At 51.3% G+C, this 14,797-nt stretch overlaps 2 protein-coding genes across 2 annotated transcripts; one reads left to right on the top strand and one right to left on the bottom strand.

Annotated features, from left to right (window-relative positions):
* Nucleotides 1-1,854: 1,854 nt before the first annotated feature.
* Nucleotides 1,855-6,150, bottom strand: SAPIO_CDS3358 (Uncharacterized protein; the record flags this gene model as incomplete). Its single annotated transcript, XM_016786168.1, has 3 exons — nt 1,855-2,741; nt 2,825-3,455; nt 3,541-6,150. 3 exons carry the CDS (start codon nt 6,148-6,150, stop codon nt 1,855-1,857), a joined length of 4,128 nt encoding a protein of 1,375 aa, XP_016644174.1.
* A 3,732-nt stretch (nt 6,151-9,882) lies between these two features.
* On the top strand, nt 9,883-13,749 carry SAPIO_CDS3359 (PH domain-containing protein; the record flags this gene model as incomplete). The annotated part of the gene is made up of 6 exons (XM_016786169.1): nt 9,883-9,946; nt 10,088-10,221; nt 10,311-10,676; nt 10,761-10,833; nt 10,893-12,294; nt 12,423-13,749. 6 exons carry the CDS (start codon nt 9,883-9,885, stop codon nt 13,747-13,749), a joined length of 3,366 nt encoding a protein of 1,121 aa, XP_016644175.1.
* Nucleotides 13,750-14,797: the final 1,048 nt, after the last annotated feature.

The following is a 14,797-nucleotide window of genomic DNA, read 5'->3' on the forward strand; positions in this document are numbered from 1 at the left end:
AGGCAAGTTTCTGTGGTTCCGAAGTGCTGGAACGGGGACCAAAGTCCCGGTCGAGCTGACAGCAAGGATCACAGTGGTATGGATGGATAGGCCCGAAAGAGCTGTTCGTGGTTGACCCTAGTGGCGGCTGCTCTGGTGCTCCAAGGGGATCTCTGATACTACTTCATTGTTCGTAATAGTTCGATGCCCATATAATGGCATCTTCCCATCGATCGATCGACATGGGTACCAAATTGATACGCGACCTATTCATCAAATTGAACCCGGCAAGGCTCGTCTGGTGTCGTTCGTAACAGTTATTGGACCCTTAATTTTCACGAAATGACTTCGTTTGATCTCTAGTACACCCCTCGACATACCTTTTCACACCTTTCACACCTTTCAGCAGAGGAGAATATTAAAATAACCCGATCAGCGTCTTCTACATGTAACTCCCTTCTAGGTTTGTCAATCGCGATTCATCTCGAGGTTGTTGAACGATACGAGGTACTCCAGGCAGATGAGATAACACCGCGGAATGAAAGGAATACTCAGCAGAGAGCCACAAGAAGTTTCTCCTTCAACAGGCGGGCGGCAAACCCGGCACAAAGAGATCGAGACGGGGGAATCCATGGTGCTGGGGTTCAGCTTTTACGCCGACCAAGATGTCGTCCCCCCACGAAAGGATCAAGCAGGCCAATCAAGAGGCGGAACCCGCAATAACGGATTCCATATTAAACTCATGTATGAAGTCTAAAATGTGATGGTGAAGCAATAGTGATCGATGCCAGCCCGGAGATGTCTCAACTACTCCGTACGCGCAGACGGATTCCAAATAGGAAACTTTACACTAAGAAGCGGGAAAATCAAAGAAGAAAAGAGTTTTGGGGAACCATGGAAAGGCAAGTTTATCGGGAAATACACCACATCACCTGTACCTCGACGTTTCTTGATGTAAATAAGCGTACTATTTCAGGCAACAGTCAGTTAGTCCCTTCACATGCCGGTAGTGCACACATTTTGCATAGAAAAACCAGGGGGGATCTCCACGAGGGCTACTCCGGATGGTGATCTCCTGGTATAGGCTCCTGGTAGCTCCGAATTTACGAGCCTCTGCGTCATCTAGTTCATAAACGAAGCTGCTTCGCGAACGTGGTTTGGTAGAGGGCAGGGAGAGACTTTAAGCTTTTCGCCCCCATCGAAGAAAAACAGAACTGTGCTAGGGTAGCAACATCCACCGTATCTTGGGGACGGGCGCCATCACCCTTTACTTAGTTCATCCGATCAGCAAATTGTTGCCTTCAAGAAACTTTCACCACGGCCTTCGAGAACATTGCCCGGCATTGACGTGTCCATAACGTTCTGAGCTATCAAAAGAGCCCCTGCAGCCAAGCTTGTCTAGTCTGGCGGGGAACAACATACACCGAATGTCACGGGGCCCTAGGGAACTTCTTGCAAGCTCCAAGCCTTCATAGTTCACACAGACGGGACGAGATATCAATGTTGTTGTGCATGCTCCATTGAATGGGTATCCGTAGTCATTAGTCGTATGAAAACTACCTTGCAAAAACCTCCCGCCAAACTCCCTCATTCCAGACCCCAAGAGATTCCTTAAAGGGTTCGAGTAGGATGCTAGACTCGTACAAATCCGAGGCAACATGTGCCTTTTTTGTGGTTATATATCATCCTGGCTGCATCCCCCCTTTTCGTCCTAGAACTGTTGTAAGTCCGTCCCAGTTCAAAGCCTTCCGCAGAAACAAAACAGAAAAAAAAGGGGGCAAATGATACGGACCGCACACGGAATGACCTTCTGCCTTCCTAAACATGAAAGTGTAAGACGAAGTGCGGTTTTGGTCCATGAAGCTCAGTAGCCTTTTAACGGAGGGGAAGGTTATTCCTTCCGAAGGTCGAGGGACCACCGCCGCCGCCAGCATTCCAGCCCTGCCCAACACTGTTCTTAACAATGAGCGCAGCAGCCGAAGCAGCAGCCTGCCGCTCCTTTTGCCGGTGGCGGTCCTTCAGATAACCCGCCGCTTCGGGACGCATGCGGAGAATACGGAGGATCATATCATCGTTAGGGTCCGCCTGTGCCTCCTTGCGTCGCTCCTCCTTCGCTTTCCTCATCGTGCCTAGGTTGCGGCTCATCATGATGCTCTTGCCGCGTCGAATCGTGCCCATGCTAGCAAATGCTCCAGCTCCGCCAAACGAAGCACCGAGCGATGCCGGCGCCGAGAGGCGGTGGCTAGAGTGTGCTTGTTGCCGCATCATTGCTTGGGCCCGCTGCGCCGTCGCGGCTGCCATCCTCTCAGACTCCCGAATCAAATTATTAGTATCCTCGTTATAGAAGAAGTTGAGCGATGCCAGCTCATGCCACTTAGGCGATTTCAAAACGTCAATCGGAACTCCCAACTGCTCGCCGCTCTGCGCGTCCCTGGCATTAAAGAACTCAAGGAGAATCTGTAACCACTGGTACACAATATCGAGCTCACGTTGATTGAGCGGCTTCTGAGTCGATGGCTTATCCGAAAGGGGGGGAACAAGAAGACCCTCGATGGCCATGAGAACTTCCTTCCACAGCCGGGTCATGACGGCAATCATGGTCGCGTCGGTTAGGGTCAGCTTCATGATAGCGAAGTTATCGTTAAAGTACTCGAGAAGCATCTCCAGTGCGCCTTCTATGTCTTCACGCCTCAAGGTTGGGACCTCGGACACGCGCTTCTTCCAGAGGCTTGTGACCGATGCACCGATACCTCCAGTCTTTGCTAAGTTACGAAGAGTCTCTCGTGAGAGTGTCGCATCAATATAGGATGTAAGCTGTATTTGCACTCATGCTTGTTAGCGATACTAGAGACATTGAGAATAAGGCGAGGAGGGTGTGGTATGTTGAGCGTCACCTTTCCGGTAATCTTGCGGACCATGTCTCGCTCTGTCCGCTTCAAATGCCGGAAGGCCTTTCCGAAGGAGAACTGGATGTCATCTCTCTCGCCCTCCATGCTGACGCGCACTAGAAGACGGCCTTGAGTGTCAAGGTCCAGCCAGAACTCTCGGGGCAGGTAATCACTAAAGTGGAGTGGATCCAGCTTAAGCGATGTCCTTCCGACAAAGTCGTGGTCCCCGAACGTATCATAGTCCCAAATCGTGGCGATCAGATTGAGGGGGCCCTGAACGGTGATATCGACGGACTCATCCCATCGCGGATTCAGATTCCTGTAGATAATCCTTGTTTTGGCAAGGCGCTTCTGATACTCGTCACCGAGCACCACATACGGGTCGCTGTAGCCGTTTGCGTCGCAGGCTTTGAGGTCCTCCGCTTCGATGATCTTGACAGTGAAGACGTAGTTGGTGGGCTTTCGAAGATGCCTCTTAGGCCCGTCCACCTTTTCCAAAAGCGCTGCACAGGCGTCTACATTCATAGCCTTTTCGAGCTTATCTAACTCCTGCATGGCAAACTCGATATTGTTCAATTTTACAAAAGACTTTAAGGAAAGGGGCTCGATGTTAGTGCATTATACGACGAGAAATATCTCCCCATGCCAAAGGAAGACATCATGAAGGACATACCTCAGGGTAGAACTGGAACGGCTCGATCCTCTCCTTATTGTTCCAAGCATCTTTAGCGTACTGGAGGAACTTTTCTTGCGCCGTCATGGAAGCCGCCGCGATCTCCTGGGCGCTCGGCCGGTCCATCTCCTTCGCAAATTGCTCCCACACCAGCTCGCAATATCGGCCGATACCGTTCGCAAACACCCGCGCAAGGGCGGTCATGAATCTGGCGTAGTGGACTTCATTGCTCCACTCGAGCTGGAAAACCTGATTCGCTGTCTGGTTGAAAAGTGTAAAGACGTCGATAATGGACAGGCTGTGACGCTGAGAATCAGGGGCCGTCTGATCAGGCGAGTCGGTCCTGACTTGGAACTTGTCCTGTCGAAAGGCAGTCTCGACATTCTCGTCGACCTTGTCACCTACGACATCGATCCACCTCCAGACAAAGCTAACTAGCAGGTCCTCGATATCAAACGCAAAGGATTGTGTGGGCAAAGTGTCCGTTTGGATTTTGCGAATTTCAATGAGTTCCTTGTAAAGAAGGAAACCTTCATCGATTGGGATCTCCTTGTCATGTTCCTTTGCACAGGACATGATTTGCTCGATAATCGCCTTGCAATCAGCCTGGAAGCTTGGAAAAATGGTTTCGACTAAAGCCCTCAGGGGGTTGGCTCCCATTATCTCGGGGGTTCTCCTATAGCGTTTCCTAATCTTCTCCGAGAGCTTCACGACGGCTTGGCCGAGCCGTACGACATGGCCAAAGTCCCACTGGTCCCGGTTCGCTGGTAGTTCCTTATCGAGGAAAGCTCTGTAGACATCAGCGGCCTTTCGACGAAGGCCACCATAGAGAACCTCAGCGAATTGCTCATCCTCCTCGGATGTCCTTGAGAAATTGGGATCATCCACAACATGGTTAAGGAGGACATGCATAACGACGGCAATCGAGGGCGGCTTCGGGTCGTAGCACTGGACAAGGGCATTGTAGAGATCGCGGAGGAGAGCTTCATGAAGAGCCTGGAGTGTACGTATCAAGACCGAGCGATCGTAGGCCGTCAGGTGCATGGGATTGAATGCCGTCAGCGGGGCGGTATAGTTCGTGATGTGGGGAGGTTTCTTCATCTCCGGGCCCTCAGACTTGACAATATCGAAAACGGTGTCTAGGTCTTCCAAAGTTATCTCACCGTCGGTGAATCGCTTTACTGACACTTCGGCGAGTGCTACCAATCGCGACGATTGAGGGATGCGCCAGTGCACAGCGAGTTCCAGGAGGAGATCCTGAGAGCTTTTTGACAAGGGAGCGTACGGGGCCGATGGATCGGAGAGCGACTGATCGTTGACGATAGCCTGCTGTAGAACAGCCTTGTAGAAAGCTCTAGGGTCGTAGGGGATGAATGTATAACTAGGCTCATCGACGCTTCGGATACTGCTAGAATCGTCAGGGCCTACCGAGCCCATCCCGAGGGCACTGTCATAACCTAGGATTGGTGTATCATCGGTGCTCGAAATGAGTCGCGCCAGGTCCGCATATGCCTGGTCATCATCATAGGCAGGAGAAGGGGTGGGAAGCGGTTTGTCCGCTGTACTTGTCGATGTTTTGGCCAACTCGGGACGAGCGGTGAGGATATCGAGCATCATTCGTGAGAGGTGAGGAGCTTCAGACCTTTTCCAATCCTCAAAGGCCTCTTCAACCTCAAAATCGCCGCTGTTAAGCGCACCAGCCATATTAGAGTTTAGGCGATGCTGATAAGCCTTCAAATCACGAAGCGCCGCCTCCTCGGTCCAAACGGACTTGTGAGCATCGATTTCGGCTTGGGCGTGAGAGTCTGGGTAGCCGAAAATCCTGCAGACTGTCTGTACCATTGGCATATCCTTTACCTCGTAGCTGAAGGGAATTACAACTTCAATAGTTTTGCCGAGATTGTCCTGGCCAGAGTCGATCAAATTTTGATCGTTGGTCAGCATCTTGTTCTCAAGGCTCGCAAGCTTGTTGAGCAGATCTGGCCTGTCCCGGTCCTGGCCGTGGTCTTTGAGAATCTTGATGACAAGGCGCACAAATAGAGCCACATGGCGATCTGGTAGTAGCCTCCAGGATTCATCGCCGGGAGCGGCAGCTTTCTGGGCGGCTTTAGTCGCAGAGGAGAAGAATATGAGGACCAGGGGTTCTATCTTTCTCTCCTTATCAATGGTCTTTTGGAAGCTCTTTTCGGTAAACGCCGTGTACGCCTCTGCAAAACACCTCTTTACGGCGGCATCGTTATAGCCGGGCATTCGCTCGGTGCCCCTGAGGACTCCCTGCATCCGATCGAAGAGGGCACCGCGGAAGCTATGAGGCAGCTTCATGCTACCACCCGTAGTACCTCCAGTAGAGACGAAATCTTGGAGCAGGTGTCCCATGCTCGAGTGCGATCGATGGATGGGCTTTGTCGGGACGTTGACATATTGCTTTCGCCTAGCGCGAGGTTGTAGGAGGTGGTGGAGGAATGCCGTCCGAAGGGCATAGGTGAAGGCCTCATCGCGATCGACGACAGCAGCACGTTGAGCCCTAGAGGCGGCCCTAGACCTTCTTGGCATTCGGCTGCTACTGAGGTGGCGGTTCGGCTGGTATGATCGATTCGAAGCGGTCGACATGGTGTCGGCGGCAAAGTGGCGGCTTGAGTGCTGCTAAGGGGGTCGGCGCGGTTGACTCGACAGCGAGAAGAGGGGATGTTGGGAAGAGGAGTCGAGTTCGATGTCAATAATAGGGAAATTTCATTCTGGAAGCAATAGAAGTATCGATATCAAGGACCAGCTAGGACCCTTGAAGCTGTCGCGTCATGAGAGGCTTGGACGAGGCAGAATATCAACAGGATTGCGCACGCAAGACACAGGGGATAGCCACAGGAGGAGGAGGAGAGTGGTGCCAGAAAAAGGGAAGCTTGTTGAGTTTGATACAGCAAAGTCACAAAACTCCAAGGCTCTTTGTTCGCTTAGTTATAGGATAGGAGTATAAGAAATACCGAGGGATGCTAGAGACTAAAGTGAGGTTGGGTTTGGTGTTGATGATGACTTCAATTAGGGAATTGTGTTGGAATGCAGTTGCCCAACCTGAGACTATGATTAGCTGATTAGCGGGGTCCTAGATTGGGTAGGTGCCATGCATCAATACAGCAGAGTACCAACTAAAACCAACATGAACGTCATCGACAGCCGCTTCATCTCAAGCCATCAGCCACAGACAGGGGTATCAGGGGATCAAGCCAAGCCAGCAATCAATGGACTTTGAAGGGTCATTGATGTGCATCAGCGCAAATATTAGGGACCCTCTAATAGTGCTAAAACTATTAGCAACAGACTTTCATTTTGGGCCCTTGATTTTATCGGGGTCAAATCCCCTAACCATGTTGTGAATCAGTGTTTCCTATGCTACTATTCTATCAAATTTGAATAGTCGTCCTCGCCCCTTTCGTAGAGAATAGATCAACTCAATTCGGGGGGGAAAAAAAGAGAGAAAGAAATCAAAAAAAGATCAGGCCACTGGTATGGCAGCCAGAAGCAGTTCCGGTGGCTCCTCGTTTGAACTGCCCCACCATGATCCGTGACGCGGCATGCCTCTTCGAAGAAGTTCGTATAATGATGAGGATGGACGAAGATGGAGATAAAACACGGCTATCTTCCCCGACCAACCAAGGACGATGGTCTGTCGGATACCACAGTACCTAGATTTATGTTGCCGCTGTCACGCAGGCGAGTTGACGAACATTTCTACGTGCAGATGCACGTCGTCAACTGGCCAGAAGGCGGTTGGAGTGAAGAACGCCGTGTCTTATGGATAACCATCTATGCAATGTATCGAGTCGAGCCTCTATTTACTATCTACGCATACTTTGTCCCTCATAGAAGCCCCTTTTCTCCCCTCCCCTCGCCGAGATCTGGGTTAGTGGATCGTGTCGATTAATCTAGTTTACAAGTCCTCGCGTATTAATTAAGCGTTGGAGTGTAAATAGGTAGGGAGACAGAGCACATGCCACATACCTGTGTAAACTACCTTGTCAGATTGGGACTGGATTCCAGATTCCAGTTGGACGGAGTGGGACACTTCGCCTCAAGGTAATGGGTCAGTGTGCGACGAGGTTCACTTTCAAGGCAATACTTACGAAGGAAATTGTGGATGAATGACTGGGGCCGTCACAAGGTTAAAGTTGTCAACGAGCTATTGTGCTGCCTTCGGGCATTGCTAGTCACCGGGACGTTCCCCCATAACTTGCAAGTTGTAATCAACTAATACGGAGTACGGGCGGTCGTAACCACTTACCATTAACGGCATCGCTTTGCGCCTCCCTAGCTGGCGCAGACATCACTGTCAATATCCGTTGCCTGGCAACATTCGTTAGATGAAGTACGAAGTAACGTGAGCACATCATCTTGGATCAAATCTCAAGTGCTCGATCCCGCACTGCACTGCTCGTGTGACCTGCCAACCGCCTTGTAGACTTCCGCCGGAATGCTCTTGCTGTCATAGCGTCGGCTTAAGAGTTCATAGCCCATTCCCGCAGAGCATCGCCTCTTGCCTGCCAAATCCGGCCTCCTGGCACACAGGGAAAATGAATCTACGGAGTAGTTCTTCGGATTTGGAACCCTTCGCTTGCAACCATGCTATCTATGATGGATAGAGCGAGTTCCCAGTGGCTGCTTGATTGGGGGTTTGCTTCATAACGCTTCGGATATTACTTTTCTACGTCGTAGTGATGTCCTAGATAAAATCTAGTTAGACCTGGAGACCTTCGGTGTAACATTTGTCTAAGTTGATTCGGTCAGTAGAAATGCCCGTCGACTTGTGAGATGTGTTGTGGAAATGAAAGAAGACAAATGTATCAATACAGTGTTCATTAGACTCATCTTGTCACGTTTCCTTGAAAATCAAAGGACAGTATGTGTAAACCACAGTTTATTTCCGAAGAACACACTGTCTATACACATCAAACTCGGTAGGACCTGTAACGTCGCTCCACCTCTTGGCGACTAAATAATAATAGTAAATACGACCTCGTATGGACAGTGTTTTGAAGTTGCAGTCCGATGATATTGTCAAGTGCCTTCTTGGGTCGCTGGCGCCTCGCCTCAATGTCTGTCCTCTGTGCTCAGCTGGCTGGCTGCCCAGGTCACTTGGATGACGCAGCACCGAGGACAGCAAGATTGGCCTCCACACACTACATACACCAGTACAAAGGTACATAAGGGCGTTGAAAATACACAGGTACACTGACAGCAAAGGTAATATGCACTAGCCACAAAAGCGGTGCCACTCTGCAATCGAAGTCTCCAAGTCTCCAGGTAACTCGGCAATCAATGTCAATAGACTCGACGCATCAACATTGACCAAGGGCTAATTTTACACTACCTGCACTACCTGCACTATTCCGGTGGAGCTCTCTAATACCTCTGCTCCTTGAAGCTAAATTGCGATGGAACCAGCATAAGGAAAGTACGAACGTTTCCCCACGGTTCTTCGGTCTCCAAGTTGAGCAACTCTTCTGCCTCACCTCATCCACCTTTTCCTCCACATCCATGATTCTCTCCTCGAGTTCTGGGCACACCTGAACATCAATTCACCCCCTCCTATCTAATACTGCCACCTCATGTCCTTATTCCCCATTCCTTATGGGCCCAGAAGCTCAAGCCCGTCCTAGTTGTGATACAACAGCGCCATCCAACCCCTAGCAAAATTCACCCCGAAGCCCTGCCCTGCAGCCATACAAGTAAAACACCATCGAAGCAAAGACCCCTCAGTTCTCCTTGCAGTAACAAAGTAAGTTCGACCAATGTTCCTGGGCCCCTGGAATTCAGGCCCTTGGCGCCTCGTCTCGTCTCTATTCTCCTCCCCCTCTCTCGCCCCGGCCATCAATCGTCAATCACATTGATACACCGCCCTGACAGTTCCAACTCGATCCAAATAGCCGCCCCGCCTCTGACCCCAGCTCTCGCGACAACCTTCTGCCCCGCGCCATTTCTTACCCCGTCAACGACCTGATCTGCAATCCAGAGCAGTGCACTCACCCCCCTAAAAATAATTCCTTCGATTCACCCGACGCCGAATGCAGTAGCGAACCCCTCTCACAGGCTCCAGGCTATGGGGTTTCTGGGACACTACTAACACTACCCCCTCGTCGACTTGGACCTTTGTTGTTCTTACGCCGGATATAGTTGGGCAATTCCTGGTCTTTCGAGGCCGCTCGCTTATTTACCCCCGTGTTTGGTCTCCTTGGCTGGCGGCACCTGCACTTTACTGTACAAAGCCGTGCCCACTTCTGCTGCCTGCACTTTGTCAAAGCCAACTTACCCACCTCTCATCTTTGACATTACCAAGCTGCTCACGGCCTCACCATGGGCAACATCTCAAGCAGGCCTGATGGGGGTGGTGCCCTCTACCTCAGTGACCAGAATCGCTGTAAGTGTTCTACCCTTTGTGGAGTGATGCTGCTTTGTTGAGCTTATATCATTCTGCGATCGCTTGACCTTCGTTCTGTGTTCTATGTCCGGGTGTTGGAGCTAGCAACATGACATTTACTGACAGGCTCTGGCTTCGTAGTTACCCTATCCTCTCTCGTCATATCTAGTCGCCGACGTCCCTCGACTATAAATATTGTCCCGAATGGTTTTCCCGCTTCGCGCTTATCTGTCACTCGATCCGCTGGCGATAATAGCCCTATTGAGTTTGTCCAGGTTCGAGCTCCTCGCATCGTTGCCTCTCCCTAATGCTACACCATCGACGGGCGGCCCTGATATTGATTGCATCTGCTTGACAAAAACAGGATCCCGAGCCATCGAATGGCATCCCCGAATTTCTGCTCAAAGTCACCAATGACGACGAACTGATCTTTACCTTTTCGTTCATAATCCGACGCCCTCCTTCGAACCCATCAGATACCAGCACATCTCCTCTCGACACACGAATCAACGCCCTCACCTACGTATATGCGTCCACACCAAAAGAGGTCGAGAACCTAGTCACCCGTGAATTCAACGCCGATCCGAATCTTCACAAGAATTCCAATGTCGCGCTTGTCGGCGACTATGCGACCGATGGCAGCCCTTCCGTCACCTTTGAGTGGAAGTGGAAGTGGAAACCCCCCAAGCCTTACGATGACTGGAGCGGCGGCTGGAGGAACTCGTGTAGCGTATGTATTCGCATGTCGCCGCTATCCACTATCCTTTTGCCGCTTTCGCCTGCGGTTTTCTTCCTTTTGTTGTTTCTGACCCAGCTACAGTTTGTCGAGTACAATCCGCATGCGAACTCTTTCAACACCTTGGCAAGCTTCTCTTACTGGGTCTCAAGTACGTCCTTTTGCTCGCCGTTCGCCCGATGGTTCTTGTGCTAAATGAAGCCCGCCTAGGTCCTCCACTGTCCATCAGCAATCCCTCTTCGCCCATACCGCCCTTACTCTTGGCATCACCACCCAAGGTGAGAGCCGTGTCATCACAAACCGTCGACTCGCGCATAAGTGCCGTCGATCAGGACGAGCCCACGTCACCCCTAGCACCCATCCAAGAACCAAGTGTCAGCGGCTTTCCCTCTGTTGCCCTGCCGCAATCCGCCGCCGGCCCCCCCGCGCGAGAGCCTGTAAAGGTGGATGTAGCGTGTCCGAAGCCCGTGGATGATGTAACTGTGGCAGACGATGGGCCTTTATTCCGAGCCACCATCAAGGCTCTGGAGCAAAAGACGGGAAACATGCGCATCCAGCTGAAGCGCGTTCTCAAGCGCGCTGAGCAAGCTTATAATGCCCAGGTTGAAGCGAATGATGCCTTTGTGGCTTTCATGGATGCCCTGCGCGACGCCTCTAGCACCAATGCCAACGCTGTCCAGCCGGTGATCGATCATTACTTTGACAAGATTGCCCGAGAAATCCTGATTTATGAGCGGCAAAACACTGCAAACTTGCAAAAGATCATCATAGAGCCGATAAACAGACTTTATATTTGCGACATCAAGCAGGCCGACTCCAAGAAGCGAGATTTCGAAGAAGAAAGCAAAGACTATTATAGCTACGTTTCCCGGTACCTAGGCCAACGCCACGATTCTGTCAAGGCTAAGAAGCTTGCGCAGAGTGACTCCAAGTACCAATCGAAACGGCGAAACTTTGAGCTGAAACGATTTGATTACTCGAGTTTCATGCAGGATCTTCATGGCGGTCGAAAGGAGCAGGAGGTGCTCTCGCACCTTACGAGATATGCCGATGCTCAGACACAGGGTTTCCTAGCAGCAGCAAAGAAGATTGACTCACTACTTCCGCAACTCGAGGCATTGTCGAATGAGGTTCAAGAGGCCGACAAGGAGTATCAATACCAGAGGCGGGAGCGTGAGGAGAAGCGGCGGTTACTCGAAAAGACCAATCTGGCTTATGTAGAACCTGAGCCGGTCAGCGTCAATTTCCCCCCTCCGGCCTCCGCGGCGTCGAACGGAGGAGGCTATCAGTCTCATTCCGACAGCGAACTCGGCCGCGCCGATAGTACTGGGTCCCAGTGGAGAGGAAGTAACTCTGCGGCTCCTGGAACCAGTGGTTCAGTGAGCGTCGCCGAGCTCTCAAGGTCACCTGGTAGCCTGACCCAGGCCACAGCCACGGCGGCGACTCAAAACGCCAAGTTCAAGGGAATCCGCGATCTTGAAGAGCGTGACTATGGTCAAATGACTAGCGTCGGACGAGCTGCATCTCAGAGAAAAGAGGGCTTGTTATGGGCGTTGAGCCGTCCAGGAAGCCACGTAGACCCAAGGGCGCAACTTAAGGCCGGCTGGCACAAGTAAGTACTGACCCAACAGTCCTGAACTTCTCTTTCCCTTTCTCGCCCTGGCTGTCAGGTAGCGCACAGGCCGCAGGCTGCGAGGCCGCTAGAAGATATTCTCAGATCACGCGACTAACATGGCGCAGGTTCTGGATTGTACTTGATCAGGGCAAACTTTCGGAGTATAGCAATTGGAAGCAGAAGTTGGATCTTCACATGGATCCCATTGACTTGAGAATGGCATCAGTTAGGGAGGCACGCAATGCAGAGCGCCGATTCTGCTTTGAGGTCATAACGCCAAACTTCAAACGAGTCTACCAAGCAACATCTGAGGATGACATGAATTCGTGGATTCTATCCATCAACAACGCCCTGCAAAGCGCCGTGGAAGGTCGCGGTATTCGAGACAAGCCTGGCCAATCTCCTACGCCGTCTGAATCCGGCAACTCTTTCAAGCGAGATATCACATCCATCTTGACCGGGAAGAGCCAGCATCACCACATTAGCCCCTACAACCCGCACAACAACTCATCCGGCGTTCCGTCGCGGCGCACGACCGTCTCGAATAGGCCATCAACGACTAGGAGTGTCAGTTCCAACTTCGAGGATGATCCGGATAGGTTGCTTCAGATGCTGCGGGACAACGATAAAGGAAACAATTGGTGTGCCGACTGCGGGTCTCAATCCAAAGTTGAATGGGTTTCGATCAATCTCGCCATCATCCTATGTATCGAGTGTAGTGGCATCCATCGGTCTTTGGGCACACACATAAGCAAAGTTCGGTCTCTCACACTTGATATCACTTCGTTCACGCCAGACATCGTTGAGCTGCTGCTCCTCGTCGGCAATCGCGTGGCAAATATGATCTGGGAAGCGAAGCTCGACCAGGCGCTGAAACCGACACCTCAGGCGACAAGAGAACAGCGACTCAAGTTCATCACTGCCAAGTACGTTGACCGGGCATTTGTGGAACCTATTTCATCCACACTATCTCGCTACGGCACGCCTGATGAGACGTTACTGGCTGCCATTAAGAAGAACGACGTGCAGCAGATCCTATATGCCCTGGCCTTGAAGGCGAGCCCGAACGTGACGGACAAGTCGAGGGGAACACACGCCATATACCTCGCCTTGGCTGCCGCTGACCCTGCCTCTCCGTCACCGACGCCAGGACCGGCGGGCGCAGACCCCGGTGCCAAGCCAGTGCCGTTCCCCATCGCCGAGCTGCTTATCCAGAACGGAGCAGAAATCCCGGCAGCACTACCTGCATTCCCCCTTAGCCGTAGTGCGATGCAATACATAGAGCAGAAACGTGGCCGAGCTGCGGGCATGTCGGGAGACACCCTCGCTCTGCACTACAACAGCGTTAACCTGAGCCCAGAGCAAAAGATCCAACGCGACAGGGAGGCCCGCCTCCAGAAGCGTGTCAGCGCCGGCGGCCGGCTTGCCAAGTCGCCCATTCCCGAGAGATAGGGAACCACATGGCTGGATAGACTTGCCACGTTCAGTCTCTGCTACTACCCCGCGTCTCACAATACGCGTCGCGGACACTGTTATTCCTACGAGTACCGCAGTATCAGCTGCAGATCCTCTGGTAGTAACTCTACCTCATTATCTGTTGTTATGTCGTCTTGCAAAGGGGAAGGGGGGCCTGTAATGATGAGAAATGAGAAGTGTAATGATATGGAGATATGATACGGGCGGCCTTGGTTCTTGTTCAGTTTCTTTTCTCTTTTTCCCCTCCTCTTTTCCCTGGAGTTAATGGCTTGTTTCATCTTTTGTGTGTGTATGTGTTTCTGCGCGCGTGGTTGTACCTGTGTGTGTGTGAGGGAGAAGTAAACCTGAGCTTGCCTTTTGGTGACCTGGCCTTGAGTGTTGTTCCTGTCACCCAGATCACGGTGACGCCGACTTTTGTTCTTTCCTAGAGGATACCTTGAATGACACCCGTCCGCAACAGCCCTTTTGCCCTCTTTGCCTAATAACTTGGAGAAGAGGGAGATTTAAGTATTGCTTTTCGAGACATTTCACCCCCTTTTCGGGGAGGATACCCCTTGCCCTTATGGTCTTGTGTGCGCCTGAATAGTTTTGCAAAACAGTTTCGAGTTTTCCAGGCTGAGATCCTTGGAGAATCCCATCGTTAGATTTCATTAAACCAATGGATATATATATTTCAATACATTACTCCCCCTTCCACAGTGAACGAGAGCCGCTTTCTGTCTCCAAGGTTTACTTGTAGTGAATATTCAAATACTTTTTCTTGCCTCTCCTATCTATGCCATCCCAGAGTAAAGGGGCCCTTCCAAGTGTCTAGATATATCGTGTATTTGAATCTGGGTTCATGCCGAGATGGAAAGGTCATGCTCTGCCCTGACCTAGTCCATGGGATGTAGCTAAAAGAAACCTCTATATTCACAAAATATGCTTAATGCATATATATTCGCCCATATTCTCAACTCCTCGAAGAACCTGGCCGTGAAAGAAAAGAAAAAAAAAAAAGAAAAAAAGAAAAAAAAAAGAGACG

Source organism: Scedosporium apiospermum (genome assembly GCF_000732125.1).
Source record: "Scedosporium apiospermum strain IHEM 14462 chromosome Unknown SEQ_SAPIO_0088, whole genome shotgun sequence".
NCBI classification, from domain to species: Eukaryota; Fungi; Ascomycota; class Sordariomycetes; order Microascales; family Microascaceae; genus Scedosporium; species Scedosporium apiospermum.